This window comes from Camelus ferus, chromosome 1 (assembly GCF_009834535.1).
Source record: "Camelus ferus isolate YT-003-E chromosome 1, BCGSAC_Cfer_1.0, whole genome shotgun sequence".
Lineage (NCBI taxonomy): Eukaryota > Metazoa > Chordata > Mammalia > Artiodactyla > Camelidae > Camelus > Camelus ferus.
In genome coordinates, this window is record NC_045696.1 from 110,774,923 (window position 1) to 110,793,411 (window position 18,489).

The window sequence follows — 18,489 nt, forward strand, 5'->3', positions numbered from 1 at the left end:
AGCTGTCCACTAGGATCATCTAGGAAGATTAAAAAAAATATTGATGGCTGGGTCCCACCCTCAGAGATTCTGATTTATTATGGGGTGTGCCCTGGGCAGCAGGAGTTTAAAACAATTCCCAGGTAATTCTGACATGCAGCTAACTTTGAGGACCACTAGTTTACAGGGAAGGAAATTGCTCTGGGATGAGACAGACCTGGTTCTAGTCCCCGTAGTGATGCTTATCAGCTGTGTGGCTTCAGATCCATTTAGTTTGTTTAACTTCTCTGAGCCCTTATTTCCCTGGCTATCAAAGGAGAATGATAATATTGTCCATTCATAGTTGTTACGAAAGGTAAACATGATGACACATATAAAGTGTTGGGCACCAATTATGGACTCAAATCTTTCTTTTTTTCCTACCAGGAAATGGGGATTTCCATGGGTGGGGGTTGGTATTTGTAGGTAGAGAGATCTTAGGATGTTCTGGAGGGAGGAGAACCCTATGTAGGGCACCAAAAGCCTGGGAATTGAAGACAGAACACTGAGAGCCGTGCGTGTGTGCGCGTGTGCGTGCGTGCGTGCGTGTGTGCGTGCGTGTGTGTGTGCGTGTGTAAAGATGCAGAGGGACAAACTGTCAGAAGTTGAAAGAGCAGCAGAACAAGGTGGATTATAAAGATCCAGAGAGAAATTCTGATCCCACTCTCTCTTGCCTAGGGCTTTTTATGCTCTACATTGTCCTTTGCACCTTTATTAGGAGAGAATTAAGACTGCACAGCCCAAGAAATGCCCAGACTCCCAAATCCACAAGTTCCTCCTTCCAGGCCCAGTGGAACCTCCCGGTTTCCCCAGAATACTGACCTGATCTTCAGAAAGAGGGACTGTGTGCACTGGGATGGGCTGCCAGAGAAGGCTGGGATTCCAGACGCTGGTACCCTTTGGGGGAAATAGGGCTGCAAGGTTTGTCATAGCACTCATCAAAGTCCGGTCAACATCTGTGCTTCGAACATAAACCTAAAGTGGGAAAATCAAAGCAGAATCCAGTTGAGCGGAAGTGTGGTGTATTTTTCCCTATGGGGCTAATAGTATATTTGAGAAAGGGCAGGACAGCCACACCAAAGGATTAGCAGATATTGGGGTAGCATCATGATCGTAATCCCCAATGGAAGAGACATTATGATGAGCATTCTGTGGCATAAAGTGACCTGATATGCCCATGGTTGAATTTACAAAAGAGACCAATTAAGTAGTGGCTACCTGCCAAGCCAAAGTATTCACTGTAGGTGTCCATTTTGAACTTACTTGTATTCATACATTTTTTTTTAGGAACAAAATTTTTGTATAAAGAGGAGTACACTTGTAAACAAGATCTCTGACTTGTATAAGTTCCTTGGGAAACAGGCAAAAGCACTTTTACAAATACATTATGTTAAATTCTTTCAAGGGACGAGGTTCCCACTATTAGCTCCCCAACCTACCTGTTCATGTTTATAGGACTCATTCAAGAACTTTCCATATCGTTTCCTTATATAGTCTCCAAGTTCGTAATGCTGCTTCATACCCAGCTATGGGGAAGAAAAATAAAAGGAAAAATTCATGAAAGTAAGTTCTGTGAAGCTATGAGCCTCGTCCCTCCTCACTGAATATGAATAGTGAACAGTGATGTCCTTTGGTAGTTCCACAATAACACATTTTTAAATGCAAATAGGAAAAGAGAGCTGTAATCTTTAGTCATGATTCACTGAAACAATTCTTTCATCATCAGCAGCACTTCACATAGGGCCTTGCACAGGTAATAGCTGGTGACTGATCTGGTATAAGTGAACAGTTCCTCTCTGGTGTGGCAGAGTGCTTCATGGTTCATCTTTGCTGGTAAGAGCATTTCAAGTGCTGGTTGACCATGTGGAAGAAATTCAACCATCTGATAGGAGTTTGGACTTGATGAATCTGAAGATCACTTTGAATCTCTGGGTGCAATGATTTATTATCTGCACGGTTCAGTTATGTCTGGTTCATGAAAAGCTACAGCCTGTTACCCAGAGTGTGGTCTGCAGAGCAGCAGTATTAGCATACAGTATACTTGGGAGTATATTAGAAACCAAATATTTGGGCCCCACCCTTGGTCTACTGAACCAGAATTGCTGGGGGTGGAGCTCAGAAAATCTGTTTCTAACAAGCTCATTAAGATTCTGGTGGTAGGTAATCATTGAGAAGTGTCTCCTTAGCTCGATGATCTTCAGGCACCACTGTGCATCAGAAGCCAAATTATCTAGGGTGCCTGTTGAAAGGCAGGTTCCTCAGCATTTCCCCCAGAGATTCCAGCTCATTCGATCCTGGGTTTAGCCCTGGAATCTGCATTTTCACAAGTGCCCTGCGTGATTCATATCCATGGACTAGAGCACCATGCTTGGAGAAACACTGCATTCAAGTCTGTCTTTAATCCAGAGTTTCGCCAGAGCTTCAGGAGTCAGAGAAGATTTGGTCACTGTGGCTTCTGTTTGGTCCTATTCGCTCATTTGCTTGCCACTCCTGGCTACCCTTCTAGATGGGAAAAGAGGTAGGAAAAAAAAATAATGTGTGCTTTGATGTTTGTGAGTTTCCTGAGAGACTTGGATAGCTAAAGCAGTAGGTACTTTGGGTGTGATTTGCTGTTCTAACTCCAAGCTGACTTTTGAGGAAGTAGTGATCTTCTATACAGCAGTGGTTCTCCAATGTCAGCGTGCACAGAATGACTTGGCGTGCTCATTAAAGATTCCCAGGCTTCAACCCCAGAGCTTCTGGTTCAGTGGGTGGGGCTAGAGAACTTACATTTCTGACAAGTTTCCAGGCTCATTCAGGGACAACACTTTGAGAGCTAAGAAACTCAAAGAGAACCTTCTCTTTGTCATTATGTAGACTGGAAGTTCCCAGCTAAGAGAAGGAATCTGAACTCTAGAACCTTGCTACTTCAGCAGTGGCCCTGTACCAGCACCATGGGCATCACTTAAGAATATGTCAGAAATGCAGAATCTCAGACCATGTCAGATCCACTGATTTAGAGTCTGCATTTTAACACTGATTTAGAATCCTCAAATGATTCATTTGCACTTGGAAAGAAACACTGCTCGAGGAGAAACTGGTGGCTAGTTAAGAGATTACTAGAAGAACAGTCCAGAGCCCACAGGCTGGAGGAATCTTTTGGTCTTACTGGAACATTGCAGCAAGGGAACAAGAATCTCTACAGGGCCATACAGCATCCCTGAATTTTTACAACCCTCTCTTATTCAGGGAGCCAGAAGCTGGGTAGACTATGGCAGGGAGAGAGAAGATACTAGCCTCAAATAGACTTCCTGCATTTTCTCCTCATCGAGATGGTTCCATCAGGGCAGTAAATTCTCAGCCTTGGCTGCACATTAGAGTCAACTGATCGACCGAGGTGCTTCTAAAAACCCCAATGTCCAGGCTGCACCCTAGACCAAATAAGAACCTCCTAGGCAGAAAATAGTATTTTGTAAAGCTCTCCGAGTAGTTCCAATGTTTAGCCAAGATCAAGACCCACTAGTTTGGGAGTTATCCAACTCTAAACATTTTGCGACATTTTCTTACTATGTGTAAACAAGGCTTTGGTCAGGACAGAAGCAAAGCATGTGGCCTGGTGGCTCCAAACAGAAGAGCCACCTGCCTTTGACAGCTGAAGGGGGTGGGGCACTAGAGCAGTGACTACAGATGCCTTTGTCCCCCAGTTTATCTTCCCTGGTGCTCTTTAGGAAGGAGGGTTCCCTATGTTTCACTGACCACTTATAAAGCAATCTCAATCCCAATATATTCAGCTGACAAAGATTAAATTCCGCACTTCTGAGTGCTGATAAAAATCAGCACTTCCAGAGAATCGTGTTTTCCCAAACCTGCTGGTTCAGGATTATTTTCTAGTTTCTCAGGTGGAGCCTGAGAAACTCAAGGGCTGGCTTGTAAGGATCTTGCTTGCTTCAGCATCTTTAAGCTTATGTCTTCTTCTGTTGTCTGCGGACACCTCTCATGCTTTAATAAAGCCAGCAGGCAATTCTATACAGTTTTCCAGCAGTTACTTGTCATTAGGGATGGCTTGGCCATGATCAGAAGTTATCAAATCTAACCATTAATGCGTCTCATTCTACAACTGAAACCCGTTTTAGACATTTTTTTTTAGATCCCACGTAATTATGCAAAATACTTTCCCAGATCTGAGTAACTAAAGAAGTTGTATGGTTTCAATATATTAGAAATCCTACAGAATTTAATTTCCCATGAAATTCATCAGCGACCTTTAGCTTGAAAATCCAACCAACCTGAGTGAGCTGGCCAAATCCTTGTGGCCATGAGGATTCCTTAATGGGGTCGTAAGGAAAGGTTTCAATGGGACTTCGGTCTCCATGCCTAAAAACCTGAAAATAGATTGAGATACTCATGTTACCAATTTCACTTAGGTGTTTTGCTTCTGCTCATCATGACAGATTTTCTTCTAAACCACTGGTTCTCAACCTTGGGTGAACTGTTAGTGTTTCAGGTAATGTGAATGACAAGATAAGGAGCCATTAGAAGTCGGGTGACCCGCACGTGGAAACTGGTTTGCACATCAGATAGGACAAGAAGGAAAGACACAAAGAGCAGCAAGATCACTTCATTGCAGACAAACTCCGATGAGAAGTGTTCCTTCCTTAGCTAACATTTCAGTAACAATAGTGTTAAAATTTTTACATATAATAAAACAGTGACTTTTAAATGCTATGTACAATTTGTGACAATGTTGAGCCAATGATTTATTAGTTTTTAAAAGGTTTGGGATAAAGGACTTGCCGGTGGGAGATTAGAAAATCTAATTCTCAACACTTTAAGGACACACTTCTGGATTTGTACGCACATCACTGTGCTACTTTGAGCGCACGTTTTACTCTTTGGGGAGAGTAATCCGGACTTTTGAAACCTTCACACTCTGATTCTAATATGCTTCCTGAATAGAATACCAAACCAAACATGAAGCTACTTTATAAGCAAAAGGTAAGAAAAGAAAGATTTAAGAAATGTAAGACGAAGTCTGCACTGATGTCAGCAAACATTTTTGATACAGAGGAGGACTGCATAACTATACCTTGCATTTTCTGAGTTTTCCTGCACTTATCACTCATACCACCTGGCTAAGGTGCTCCATTGAAAAGAAAGCCAAGAGGCTGCTCTTTTGAAATCTCATAAAACAGTTTGGTAGAAACAGAGTAAGGAACAGTCTCAAACTTTAGTCATCGTTGAGATGGGATTCCAGGAAAGCGAAGGAGGCGTCTGTAACCTGGGTTGTGTCTCTGGTGTCTGAAGAAAACTGATCTGTTGGCCCCTAAACTGGTGAGGAATTGAAATCTAAGTAGAAGAGGCTACGACAAGCAGAGAGGCAATGATCTAGTGGATTTTAAGAAACCACCTTGGACAGGTAAGGAGTCCTGTCAGCAGGAAGACTGCATACTCTCTGATGGGCACTGACAGTTACCAGTCACTAGGGGGCGACTTGGTCAAGATCAGAAATTATTAAGGCGAATCATTAGTGCTTCTCTTTCCACAGTCAAAACACCTTTTAGACCTTTTAGATTCCAGGTAATTCTGAAAAGTATTTTCCAAGATCTGAGTAGCTAAACTTATGATACAGTTTCAATAGATTATAAACCCCACTTTGTTTGGTTTCCAGAGTTTCTCAGCCTCAGCGCTGTTGACATTTTGTGCAGGACAGTTCCCTGCGGGGGCTGCCCTGTGCACCGCAGGATGTTTGCCCACTAGGTGTCAGCAGCACTCCCCAGTTGTGACCATCAGGAAGGGCTCAGACATTGCTAAATGTCCCCAAGAGGGCAAAATCACCCCCAGTTGACAGTCCCCTAGTTAGCCAAAGAGAAGCTGGATGAGAGACGATTGTAAAATAAATTACGACACTTCCTACCATCCAGCAACCACGATGGCTCCTCGACACTTTTTGAATGCCTGCTTTGCCCTAGAAACTGCGCTAAATGCTTCTCATAATCCTCTCATCACTTCTGCAAAACAGTTACCATCATCTTCATTTCACAGACGAGGAAATTGGCCTTAGTGAAGTGACCTGCCCAAGGTCACAAAGCATGTAAGTGGTAGACCAGAGATCCCAATCCGGGCTGTGTGTGGCCAGCGCCAGCTTTGAACCTGTGCAAGAGGCTCACTTCTTTGTGCTCAGACACGCCCCTCAGCCTCCCACTGGCGGATGATCTGGAATCTGGGGCTTCTTTATGAACTCAACTTTTTCCCTCCAAGATAGTGAGTGTGTGTGGCGGGGGTGGGGTTGTGCTGTTTCAGAGGAGTTCAAAAGTCTTCATGTGTAAGAAACAGTCCCAAATATTTGAACAATGGACTGAGGTTATGTAACTAAATAACAGCGTGGCCCGGGGAGGGAATAAAGTGTCTCCTTAGAGGAATGTGTTTTAAAGAGCAGAGCTGGATCAAAACCATGAGACTTGGGCAAGCTTTCCTACTCCATCCTCATAGGTCAACGATAATTGTCTCCCCCTACATTTCAGTGGGTTTTCAGGGTTTCTGAGGCTGTGGCTCAAAGATGCTATGACCTCTATGGAAGGGGTGTGCCACAGAAACACTTAAACCATCTCTGACCTCTGGTGCTAGAAAATCAAAGTGTGTGTGTATGTGTGTGTGGGTGTGTGCGCGCACATCTGCCCTCAAGGACACGCAGGTGGCATTCTTGAGCTTCTGGACCTTCTCCAATTCAGGTGAAGCCTTTGGACTATGCCCAGGCATTCTTTTAACTGCTGTGGGGCAATCTTCTTAACCTCTGCTCGGTCAAATTTATAACCTCTGTTCTCTGTCTAGCAATCACCACTCTATCACATCCTTTAGAAACCTAAGAGTATATTATGAACAGTAGGACTATTTGCAGTACTGTTGGTAACTGCAAAAGGAAGACATTCAAGAGAATAACAACCCCTTATGTTTGTGCTTCCCTCCGTGGTTTTGTCCAATCCTTTCCCCTACTGTCTCTTTTAATTCTTAGTAGTCTGTGAGGTCAGGTCAGCGCGATTGCTGTACTGAGCAAATAAGGACGCCGAGGCTCAAAGAGATGGGGTAATTCTTCCAGACCTCCTGCCTCTCATGGCTGCTGGCCCACTGTTTTCCCTTCCATATCACATTCACTTCACCCTTTTTTAAATCATAGGCAGCTTGTTTTTAAAAGTTTGTGGTTTGGCACTCCCATGAATGACCCTGCTCCACTGAGTCTACACACTAGATTTGGCGCATTGCATTTGGATGTGGAGACCCTGATGACTGGAGGACACTATGTCTGGTCCCTCTCCCCACGAAGTTAAGTGCTGTTGTAAAAATTGTCGATCAGAATTTGTCACTTGATTGCTTAGGATCTTCTAATGTTGTCTCATTCTATTAAATTTTTTTTGCAGAAATTATTAAGAACGACAAGTAGAGATTTTTATAATGAGCCCCTATGAGTCTATCACTTGCTCCAACAATTAGCAACTCATGTGTGGCCGGTCTTGTTTCATTATACCCTCTCACTCTCAGACATTATGTCATTTCCCATGGCTCTTCGCCTAAAATTCAAAGCCCTTACAACGGCTCACCAGACCCTACCCGATGTGGCCCTGCCTACCGCCCTGTTCTCACCTTACCTTCTTGCTAAACACGCTCAGCCAAAGGAGCCTCTGTTGTCTCCCCAATACAGTGTGTTCCAGCCTCAGGACCTTCGTGTCCTTTCTGCCTGGAATCTCCTGGGTCTGCATCCCCTGGAGCCATCCTTCAGCTGCTAAATTCAGGTCTGTCCTGAAAAAAGGCAACCTCTGCAGGGAGGCCTCTCTTGACCACCCAGTACCAGGTAACTCCTGCTCCGTCTCTCTCTCATCACCTGGATTCATTTTTTTTAATTAATTTTAATTTTTTGGGGGGGGGTAATTAGGTTTTTGTTTATTTATTTCTAGAAGAGGTACTGAGGATTGAACCCAGGACCTCGAGCATGCTAAGCACACACTCTACCACTTGAGCTATACCCTCCCACGGATTCATTTTTATCCCTCATATTTCCTTTTCTTTTTGTTTTTTAAAGTGTTTGGGTGTGAGTGAGTGTGCATGTGTTTTTTAAGTCTCTGGTTTCCCCTCTCCCCATAAGCTCCTTGAAAGCAGAATCCTTGCTGTTACGGGCACAGGTTTATCCCCCAAAACAGCGCCTGACAGACAGCAAGTACACACACAAAGTGCTCTGTTTGAATGAGTGAGTGAATCTTGGGTTGGATCCAGCTCCTCCAGGTCCTCCGAGATGGCTTTCTTTCCCATCTCTTCACTTCACAAGGGCTTTTAATTTTCACCCCTGCTTATCATCAAGGTGTGCTGTGTGTGCTCCTTTTTTCCCCCTTTATTTCATTCTCCTGTCGTTCCCCTCATGCCCTGCATTTGTACCTTTGCTTCTGGACCAGTGAGTCTGCCCCTGGACTAGACTGAATTCTAAACCATCATCCTGTCCTTCCAGGTTTGGAATTCAAGTCACATCATAAAACTTTGGGATGATTCTGGAAATCCTAAAAGGGACATTAAACTCCACTCCCTATTTAGTTAACCATGCTCCAAGCCATGAAAATCTCTTGATGCACAAACCTCGCCTTGAATAAAAGCTTATTTTATTTTCTTCTTTTAGGAGCTTAGAAACAACTCTTAAGAGAATTAGAAACTGAAAGAGTATCTCTTGCAGATACTTGCTACTGTACATAAAATAGAGAACAACAAGGTCCTACTGCACAGCACAGGGAACTCTATTCAATACCTATAATGAAAAAGAATACATGTCTGTATATGTATGACTGAAACATTACGCTGTACACCAGAAATTGACACAACATTGTAACTGATGATACTTCAATTAAACAAAAAAATAAAAAGAATTTGGAAAAAAAGAGTGAAAGAGTTTGGGTAGAAATGAATGAGTCGGATAAATAAATCTCACTTCATAGATAAGAAGGGAACCCGACTGGCTGTGAGAGGACTCAGGGTTGGAACATGTCCTGTATGTGCCGTGAGGAAGGTGGAAAGGCACAGCACGCTAACGAGACTCATCCAGGGCCCAGGAGAGGGAATGGAGGAATCTGTGTCGTACTGTGCATGGTATCTCAGAAAATCTCTGGGTTTGAGTCAGTTAGACCTGGCTTCAAACCCCTGCTTTGTCAACACCTAACTAGGTGACCCTGGGAAAATGCTTTAATGTAAACTTTTGCATGCCTCGATTTCCCGCTCTGAAAAATGAGAAAATCTGTATTTCTCATGCAGGAGGATCACGAGAATTCAATGTGTAATATAAGCCATCATCATACACAGGATGCACTCAGTACACGAGAGTGGTTATTATATCGGATACTATTAATTTTGTTGTTGTGTTATTCAGGGCTTTAACTTAGCTACCTGCTTTACTTCCCTTCCTGTGTGCAGCATATCAGGGCAAATGAGAACTACTTGCTAAACAAAGAAATATCCTTCAAGAAATATTTCCATTAATTTCTAATCTTCTCTCCAACTTTTGCTTCCCTGACTGACAAGAAAAATGAATTCCTCCTTTGGATTTGTGACATTTCAAAACCTTTTAAGTGCCCATGGCAGCAACTCAGCTGACTGGAATGTCTTGAACCGAGCATAATTTCCCTGATCAGTTCACCACCGTGAAAATCTGCAAAGGGCATTGGCATAAAACTGGAGAGAAGCTCGTGTAAGCAAACTGAAGTGACTGCCTACCTGTCCCAGCGCCAACGCTCGGTGCACAACAGTGGGCTGTCCAGCTAATGTCTTTGAAGACCTGGCAGGTCTCCGTGGATGGCTTTCTGCTCCTTGGCCCCAGTGATTAGGGAGCCGCACAGTAGCGGGGAGAGACCCGGGGGCTGTCTGTGAGCTGAGGCAGTAGCCCTGGCTTTTGTTTTTCAGGGGAGAGTTTTAGCCAGTACGTGTCATCTAAGCCAGCCCACGAGTTGTAGGTGGGCCACCAGACAGTTACATCTTGAGTTCCCAGGACCCAGCACACCACAGAGAAGTTCCCGCTCCTTTCCACCCCTCTTAAGTACTACCAAGGTAATATATGCCTTACCAGGTCATTTTGGGGATTTAAAATACAAAACAGAAAGAGCCCAGCATCCAGTGGACACTTACAATATGATCGCTGTAAACTATAATCCTTTATTTTTAACAGAAGTGAAAACGAGGTTTACAGGCCTTGAGAAGTAGGAACTTCTGCCTGTGTTCAAAGGTACTGTTCAAACATAGCAATGAAGATGAAGGCAAATAAAAGGGCAATCAGTAATCTATTCTAGCCAAGAGGGCCACTTGGTGGATCAGTAAATCAAACAATGATTGAAATGAGTAAAATCTGTTTCTCTCTTGTCACTTTTTTTTCAGTTTTGACTGAGCCAGAGGCCCAAAGCTGGGGAGGAAAATGGATCAAACTGAAAAAAAAAGACATATAAATATTTCATCCTTGGAGAATAAATAGAAAACAATGACATTTTAATTAACTGTTTATATGACTATTATAGAAATACACATATAATTGTGTGAGTATATGTGGATAGTCAACACAACACATTTGGGCTCAAGACATGTCATTAGTGTTTTAGGCATTTACCAGCTAGGCTTATAAGGATGTTTGTGTATATGAACCAAATCAAGCCTCACAATGACCCCATGAAGGGCTGAGTGCTCTCCCCACTTTGCTAATGATGAAACTGAGACACAGCCAAGTCAAGTTACTCAACCAACGTCACACTGCTGGTTACTAAGAGGTGGGGCAAGCATTCAGACACAGGAGGTCTGATTCTTGAGCCCAGCACTGTTAACCCCTGTGCTCTGCGGCGCTGTGCAGCAGACAATATTGTAAATTTCTTCTGTGTTTATATCTCATGAAAGGAATTTGCAAGAAGTTTAAATATTTCATGCCTTTCGTGTACCCTGTCTCCAGGGTCGCCATCATCTTTCCAACAACCCAAATGAGAAAAACGGGGTCGTTTTAACTTCTTTCTCTTCCTTAATATCCACAGGCAACTCATGGGATTCTTCTGCCTTCACAATTTTTAAAAGAAATACCATTTCTTTTCCAATTCTATTGCTTTCCGATGCAAGTCAGGTTTTCAGGATGCCTTTCCTGACCTGTGGTAGTATTTCCTCTCAGTTCTCCCCTCCAGCTTCTCCCCCACCCCACCCTCAAGCCATATTTACACCCAGATGTGTCTCCCCCAAGAGAAAAGAAGTCAGAATTCATAGGTGGGGAAGACTTGAGTGCAAGCAAGTTAAGCTGTTAGCCTAAGGTTCTAGCAGACATAACTGTGTAATACCTTATATTTTCTTTGCTGAAAAACAGTGAAGGGTCCTCTAGAACCTTAAGGACAATGTGTGAGGTGAAATAAGCCATCACAGCAAGACAAGAACTGTATGGTTCCACTTCTGCGAGTTACGTGGAGTAGTCAGATTCATAGAGTCAGGAAGTAGAATGGTGGTTGTAGGGGCCGGGGATGGGGTGGATGAGGAGTTACTGCTAAATGAATACAAAGTTTCAGTTTTGCAAGGCGAAGAGAATTCTGGAGATGGATGATTTTAATGGTAGCGCGACAATGTGAAGACACCTGAGGCCACTGAACTGTACACTTAAAGTGGTGAAGATGGAAAATTTTTTGTTGTGTGTTTTACCACAAGTTAAAAGAAAAAAAAAGGAATAATTAAGGGTCATCTAGACTTTATCTAAAAAGCTGGAAAGCTTCTGTTTCAGACTGATGATTAACAGCAACCCCTTATAATTATATCATGGTTCATACTTTCCATGTGATTCAGAGCTCATACAACTCTGTGAGATAGAAATTATAGTTGTGATCATTATTCCCAACTTTAAGTTTGGGGAATTTGAGACTCAACAGGATTAAGTGCCTTGTTCTTGATCCCATACCTGGTAAATGATGCTAGAATTTGAATTAATGGAAGTTCAATGTTTTCCTAAGCATAGCTCTCAACTTTTACTTTAGTACATAGCCTTAGAAAATTGATAGCAATGTTGGGCTGTCAGCCTAAGCATTAACTTGCCAATTTTTTGCTTTCCTAGGAGGACTGAGGGAGAACCCTGAAAGTCTACTGTCCCTGGAAATGTGTGATGGCCAGCATCATTTGAATTTACGTAACCACAGTATGGAAGTGACCCATCCCAGTGGGGAGATGATGTTAAGATTTGGAGGACATTTGCATCAAGAAAGTTCTGTTGACTTGAGTAAAAATTTTGCATGGTTAACCATGAAGAATGAGAAGCGCGTCTACCTTTGACTTACCATCCCTCTCTTTATAAAGCTCAGCTGGAATGAGAAGGAATTGTTTTCTCTTTGAGATCACCTGAACTTGCAGATTTGCCCTGGCTTAGGGAAGAGAGAAAAGCTTTAAAACAGCATTTCCCTGTTTGTGGATGGAATAATGACGTGTGGGATTACTTCTAAGAAGTCCATTAGGAATGTGTGGGCACATAGATGAAACAAGACTGGCTATGAGTGATAATTATTGAGGCTGGTTGATGGGTACACTGGGTCTCACCACGGTTATTATTCTCTCTGTATATTCAAAAATAGCAATTTTTTAAGGGTTTTCTATGGAATGTTCTGGAAAAACAGAAGAGGTGGATTTTACAGTCAAAATTTAGGAAATACCATTTATGAGATCCTTTCTCTGAAAGGCATGGTGCATATTAGAATATTAAAGAACTTGAAAAGTCCTGTATTTGAGACCTTTAAACACAGTTTAGACCTCTTTTTTTTTTTTAATTTTGGGGAGGGTAATTAGGTTTATTTTATTTATTTAGTTATCTTAATGGAGATACTGGTGATCGAACCCAGGACCTTGTTCATGCTAAGCATGCACTCTACCACTTGAGCTATTCCCTCCCCTTAAACACAGTTTAACCCACGTCTTCTTCCCAAAGCTGAGTTGACTATTGAAACCTATCTTTAAACATCAAGCAACACCTGTTAACAACATGTTGCACTAGCGTTCCACGGGATGCACAGTGGTGAATCTCTTTTAAAAGAGCATATGGTGACTCTGTTCATGAGAGAGAACAAGAACACGACAGCTTCCTGCTCTTTCTGCCAAGGGCGATTTTTGAGAATTGGTGAAGATTTATTTTTCTTGGATCACAGTGGAAAAGCAAGGAAAGAAGCCACCTGCTGATTGTGAGTGAAGCCAATCAGCCGGTCCTGGACGGAGAGATCTCAGCTCCTTGTGGTGGATTTTATACACACATAGCAGGAACAGAGTATGTCTAGTGATTAAGGGCATAGCTTCTGGAATCATACAGCCTGGATTCAAATCCTAGCTGTGTGGCCATGAGCAAGTTGCTTAATATCTTTGTGTCTCAATTCCTTCATTTATGAAATAGGGTTAATAAGGCTTTTACATCTATAAAATAGGGTGAATAGCAATAGTAAGGGTTTTACAAAAGCCTTATAGGACGATTGCCAGATTTAGCAAGCAAAACTGCAGGATGCCTAAATATTTCATGGGAACATACGTGTACTAAAAACTTATTTGCTGTTTATCTGAAATTCAAATTTAACTGGGCATCTTGTGTTTTCTAGTAACCCTACTTTATAGGGTTGTTGGGAGGGTAATATAGCATAATCCATGTTAAAACCTCAGAACAGTGCCTGGCACAGAGTAAGCATCAACCCCTGGTTATTGTCATTAATGTGACCGCTTTAACCAGAGGCACTTTTCTTCTATTCTGGTTCTCATAATAACTTCCTAGGGAATTCCCTGGGTATATTACTGAACCATTTATAGCCAGATATTTTCTATAATCAGTAAAAAGAAGACAGAGATATCTTCTGACTTGAGTCCTTAGATAGAGGTGGTTTTGTAAGGGCCAAGAAAGATGAATTAAGTTGTCCTCCATCTACTATTAATGGAAGGAAGCTATGGTAGGAAAAAATTGTTAACATTGGCTTTGTATGGTAATTGTGAATTTTTTTAGCTCCTAGAGAGTGACCTTTGTACAGTTTTTCTTAGGGAAGAATTAACTTGTGGTCCCTGAATTTGTCACGGTGTTGACAGTGCAATTTCTGAAGAGTCCCTGCACTTGCTTAATGGCATGTGGGTAGCAGTCTAACTCACATGGATTTCCCTATATAAATTATAGTTTTTTTTTTTTCAACACAGAAGCCCGGCAGTGGGTGAATCATTTGTAAATAAATTGATGATCTATTTCTCTAGTTTTCTCTCTCTCTCATTGTTGACTCATGACCTAGTAAAGTTTCATTGGACTAAACATATGAAATTGCATAAACATATGAAATTTTTCTGTAGAAGGGAAAGAAAGAAGTTCTGAACATAGCAAGCTGAGAAGATAGAAACTTCATGTTTAATTTTTAAGTAAAAGATGACCTCCCTCAAAATCATAAAAATAAAATTTGGATATGCTTTCAGAAAGACTATTTACTTATTTATTAGAATACTTTCACTCTATCAAATAAAAAACGTGACGAAGAGAAGGAGATTGAGAGAGCTGTGAAAGACAAGGAGAGGGTCAGAGGCAGAGGGAGACAGTGAGTGGAACAGAAAAAAGAGAAACAGAGAAACAAAGAGAATCAAAGACCAAGACAGAAACCAAGAGACAGAAAGAGGTTAATTAATTCCAGGACTCAGAGTGAAGTGGTAAATCCCCTTTACTTTGCAAACTGTCCTCCTGTCCATTTTTTAAAACAATGCCAACAGTATGTTTTCTTTCCTTGACAGCCCGCATTAGCCACCCTAGTCCCCTTTCCTAACATGTCACACATACTATGGGTGGGGAAAAACATGATTTTACTTTATTTTTTTTAAGATTAAAAAGAATTTTTTTTTTTAAATGGAGGTACTGGGGATTGAACCCAGGACCTTGTAATGCTAAGCATGTGCTCTACCCCGAGCTATACCGTCCCCCTCAAAAGCATGATTTTAATGGTCAACCAAATCTATGCATCAGGAAGTCATCCTAGAACTCTTTAGTTTCACTTTTATGCTTCAAAGACTATTTATAGATGTATTTTCTAATTTCCTGATAAACAAAAAGGGAAGGGGCTACTTCAGAAAATGACAGGTTTTTGGCTTGTCAAGAGAGAATCATTAGACTGAATGAAGCCAGTTTGGCTTCTGGTTCTGAACAGCGCCAGAAGAGGTTTCTCCTGGCGTTGTGTAGCTGTCAAAAGGAATCTGCATCCAAGGCAGTCGTAAAGTAAGCGAATAGATAAAGAAAGAACACCGGCAAAGTTGAAAGCAACCAAACCAAACACGCTTCTGTCAGGACATGCTCAGTCTTCATTAGGAGGAACTTGCAAAACTTGCTTATTCACTTTCAGAGTTTGGTCTCCCGGAGACAACTCTCAGGTAAAATGAAACCTGACTCCTGGATTTCAGACCCTGCTGGTAACAGTTGTAAGGGAAAAGCCATGAGAAAAGTCTACTTACTCACCAATGTCACAAACCTCAGCTCCTTGGCTCGCACACCTTGGTCTGGGCAGAAGGAAAGCAGAAGCAGGAGGCTGAGGCGAAGGCTCGCTGCCGGGGCCACGAGGAGGGTGGCAGCTGTCATGCTGGCGAGAGCTGCTTCTGGCCGGAGTCGGGAGGTGCTGCTTCCAGTGCAAAAGGCATTAGAGGAGAAGCTGTTTTATCGAGGGACCAAAAGGGAAGGAGGAGCTGGGAGGAGCCAAGACTCATGTATAGTAAAATCTCCAGGTAGCTAGGGGTGGGGCTTGGCATGTGCCTGGTCAGATCATTTTTGGGGCTGAGTGTTAGAGACCATGGTCTTCTGGATTTAAGTTGAAACACCAAGGCCCAGAGAGGGCGCAGCTTTGCTTGAGGTCACAGAGCATATTAGCAAATATTTTTTGGTTTATCTTTATCTTTTCTTTAGATGGGTTATGATAGAATGTTTGCTTTGTGGCTATCAGTTGGGAGCGGGCTAAACTCCAACTTTGGAACTCTTAGCCGAGTGATTCCTAATCTTTTAGCAATCCGGAATGATAGGGGGAGAAATGTGGAAGGCACTGCAGATCCTGGCATATTTTGGGTGTATTCTCCAGGCCAAACATGACTTTCTTTCTAAAACTCTCATGTAGCCTACGGAGGTATTTTTAAGCTAATGAGAAGTAAGAACAATTTTATTTTGAGGATATTTAGTTACACTTTAAGATACCTGGCCTATCTCAAAATTAGGATTAGAAGTACCTTTCCTAACCTGACACAGTTTAAAAGCAATAATAATAACAACAACAAACTAACCTACAGCTCAATTGTTAGTCACCAACTTTGGTTGAGGGTGTCTTACAGTCTGGGTGAGTCACACCCCTGCTTCTCCAGCCATGATCTCATCAAGGACACTACAAAAGAGGGTAATCCTGACTGAGGGAATTCAGCTTTCCATTTTCCCCAACCTGTCAGTCCTATATAGGCTAAAACAGGTTTCTTTTTTTTTTTTTTTTTTTTTTTTTAATTGACGTATAGTCAGTTACAATGTGTCAATTTCTGGTGTACAGCATAATGTCTCAGTCATGTGTGTGTGTGTGTATATATATATATATATACACACATACACATATGCTCGTAAAACAAGATTTTTGTGCAGAGCTGCCTGTCATGATGCTTCCACCTCATCAGCGGAAGGGAAAACAATGATTTTTTTCCCCCACAACCTGTTCTCTGGTACATTGCCCTTAAGAGAGTTCTGTTGTTATGTGATCACAGGGTGTCCTAGAATGTGGCATGTGGGAGAGCCGTTGCTCCTTTGGGTGTGGAGAAATATGCATGGAGAATGAACGCATGTATGGTTAGGTTTCAACATTTAAGGGGACTTGTGACCCTCTCTTTCCCATCACAGTCTCCACCTGCCAGTCCCCACTGTCATTTTTAATGGGTGAGACACGGAGGAGATGGGTGCAGGGAGAGGCTGAGAGGTTGTCCAGGGCGGAGAGGAAGTTGCCTCAGCGATCCCTGCTATCTGCACTAGGCGGACTGAGAAAGGAAGTTCCGGCACCTGCTGAGTTCTGAGCCATGTGCCTCCGGTTGTGCCAGACACTTGATTCTGTTCGGTGTGTTATTTTCTCAAGGATCAGCCTGCTCCTTGTTCTCCGGTCTTCTTCCTTGTCTCGCCCTTCGATTGACACCTGGCACTACTCTGGCTCAGTGATTCCTGACGGTGACTCTGGCTCTCTGACCTACCTGTGCTGTCTTGTGCTAGGCTGGATGAACCCTACTTCTGACCCAGACCCTTCTTTTTCCGAGTCACCGCCTCTGGGCTCCTTTTAGCCTTCCAAGTAAGAACAGTGCCGGCAACCACAGCAAGGACTTTTCATAGAGAGAGCCAGAAAAAGGCTGCTTGAACTGAATACATCTCGGCTCAAACTTAATTCAGGTTGGAAATGAGTGGATGGCTTATATTTCTACTCTTTCTCAGTCATCGTCCCGACTTCTGCTTTGATCGTCAAACTGTAAAGGGAGATTATAAATGTAGTTCTGAGCACCATGAAGCTGAATCTGAAAGATCCTCTAAATTCAGATGGATTTCATTTAAAATCCTCTTTGGCCTTTTGAACCTTGAGCTCATAAGGCATTTGTAAAACCTAAAAAGTTGTCTGGGATAAACGTATGGATGCGGTAGCCTTGAGAGTGAGATTCTAAAAAATGGTGGGATGTCTTTACTAACGTCCCAGTGAAGGGGGTCAGTAATTCTGGTGTCAATGATTAGCATAACTAACTAGTTGAATCACTTTTGTTCCCTTGTCGGGCTTCTTTCTTCATATGTAAAGTGTTCAACCTCTAATTGACAAGGTGTTGGTAAGGTCTGTAGGTGGAGCAGCTCGGTTCCCCGGAAACCAAACTCCCAGGTGGAGATTTGCATGTAGGAAATTTATTAGGGAGTGCTCTTAGGATCAAAAACCGTAGTGGGAGAAGAGATGAACAGGGCTGGGAAGATGGAGAAGGCCTCAGCTGACCCTGCTAGGAGTTCTGAAGCTGGGCTGACCTCTGGGAGTTGTCCTGAACTGGGTCGAGGGAGCCAGGGCTTTTACCACTGCGTTAGCCAGTCATGGGAGGCAGGCTGCTCCTGGCAGGGCGTGTGACCCTGGGTGAGGGTGGCTGTCTTCTGCCGTAGCAGTTCTCAAAGAAGTTAACAGCTGAATGGTGTCAGACAAGCAATTCCCAACAGCTGGGGGGAGTGAATCCTTCAGATCATAAAAGGAGATCTGGGTAGTATGACACAAAACCCATGGCAAAGCATAAATATCTATAGGAAAAAAGTTCATGATCCTTGGTAGATCAAGGGCTGTAAAAACATTGGTGCCTCTGATAGCAAGAGTTGGGGTTGGAGTTGAGATCCATCAATAGGTATATTGGTTGTTCCCCAGGTAGGAAGCCTGACTTGCTACATCTTTACAATTGGACTGTTCGGCTCCCAGTGCCTTTGGACTGTTGGGCATGCAATGCGTTGACCGATCA

At 42.8% G+C, this 18,489-nt stretch overlaps 1 protein-coding gene across 1 annotated transcript in view; it reads right to left on the reverse strand.

The window, feature by feature from the left end:
* Positions 1–15,687, reverse strand: part of ACP3 (acid phosphatase 3) — a 46,083-nt gene extending 30,396 nt beyond the window's left edge. Inside the window, exons 1-4 of the mRNA XM_006176289.3 lie at positions 15,470–15,687; positions 4,284–4,379; positions 1,458–1,544; positions 841–993 (exon numbers count right to left, since the gene is read on the reverse strand). Of these exons, the coding sequence (XP_006176351.1) occupies positions 841–993; positions 1,458–1,544; positions 4,284–4,379; positions 15,470–15,589 (456 nt within the window). The 5' untranslated portion in view covers positions 15,590–15,687. The remainder of the gene's footprint in view (positions 1–840; positions 994–1,457; positions 1,545–4,283; positions 4,380–15,469) is intronic.
* Between the last annotated feature and the right edge of the window lie 2,802 nt (positions 15,688–18,489).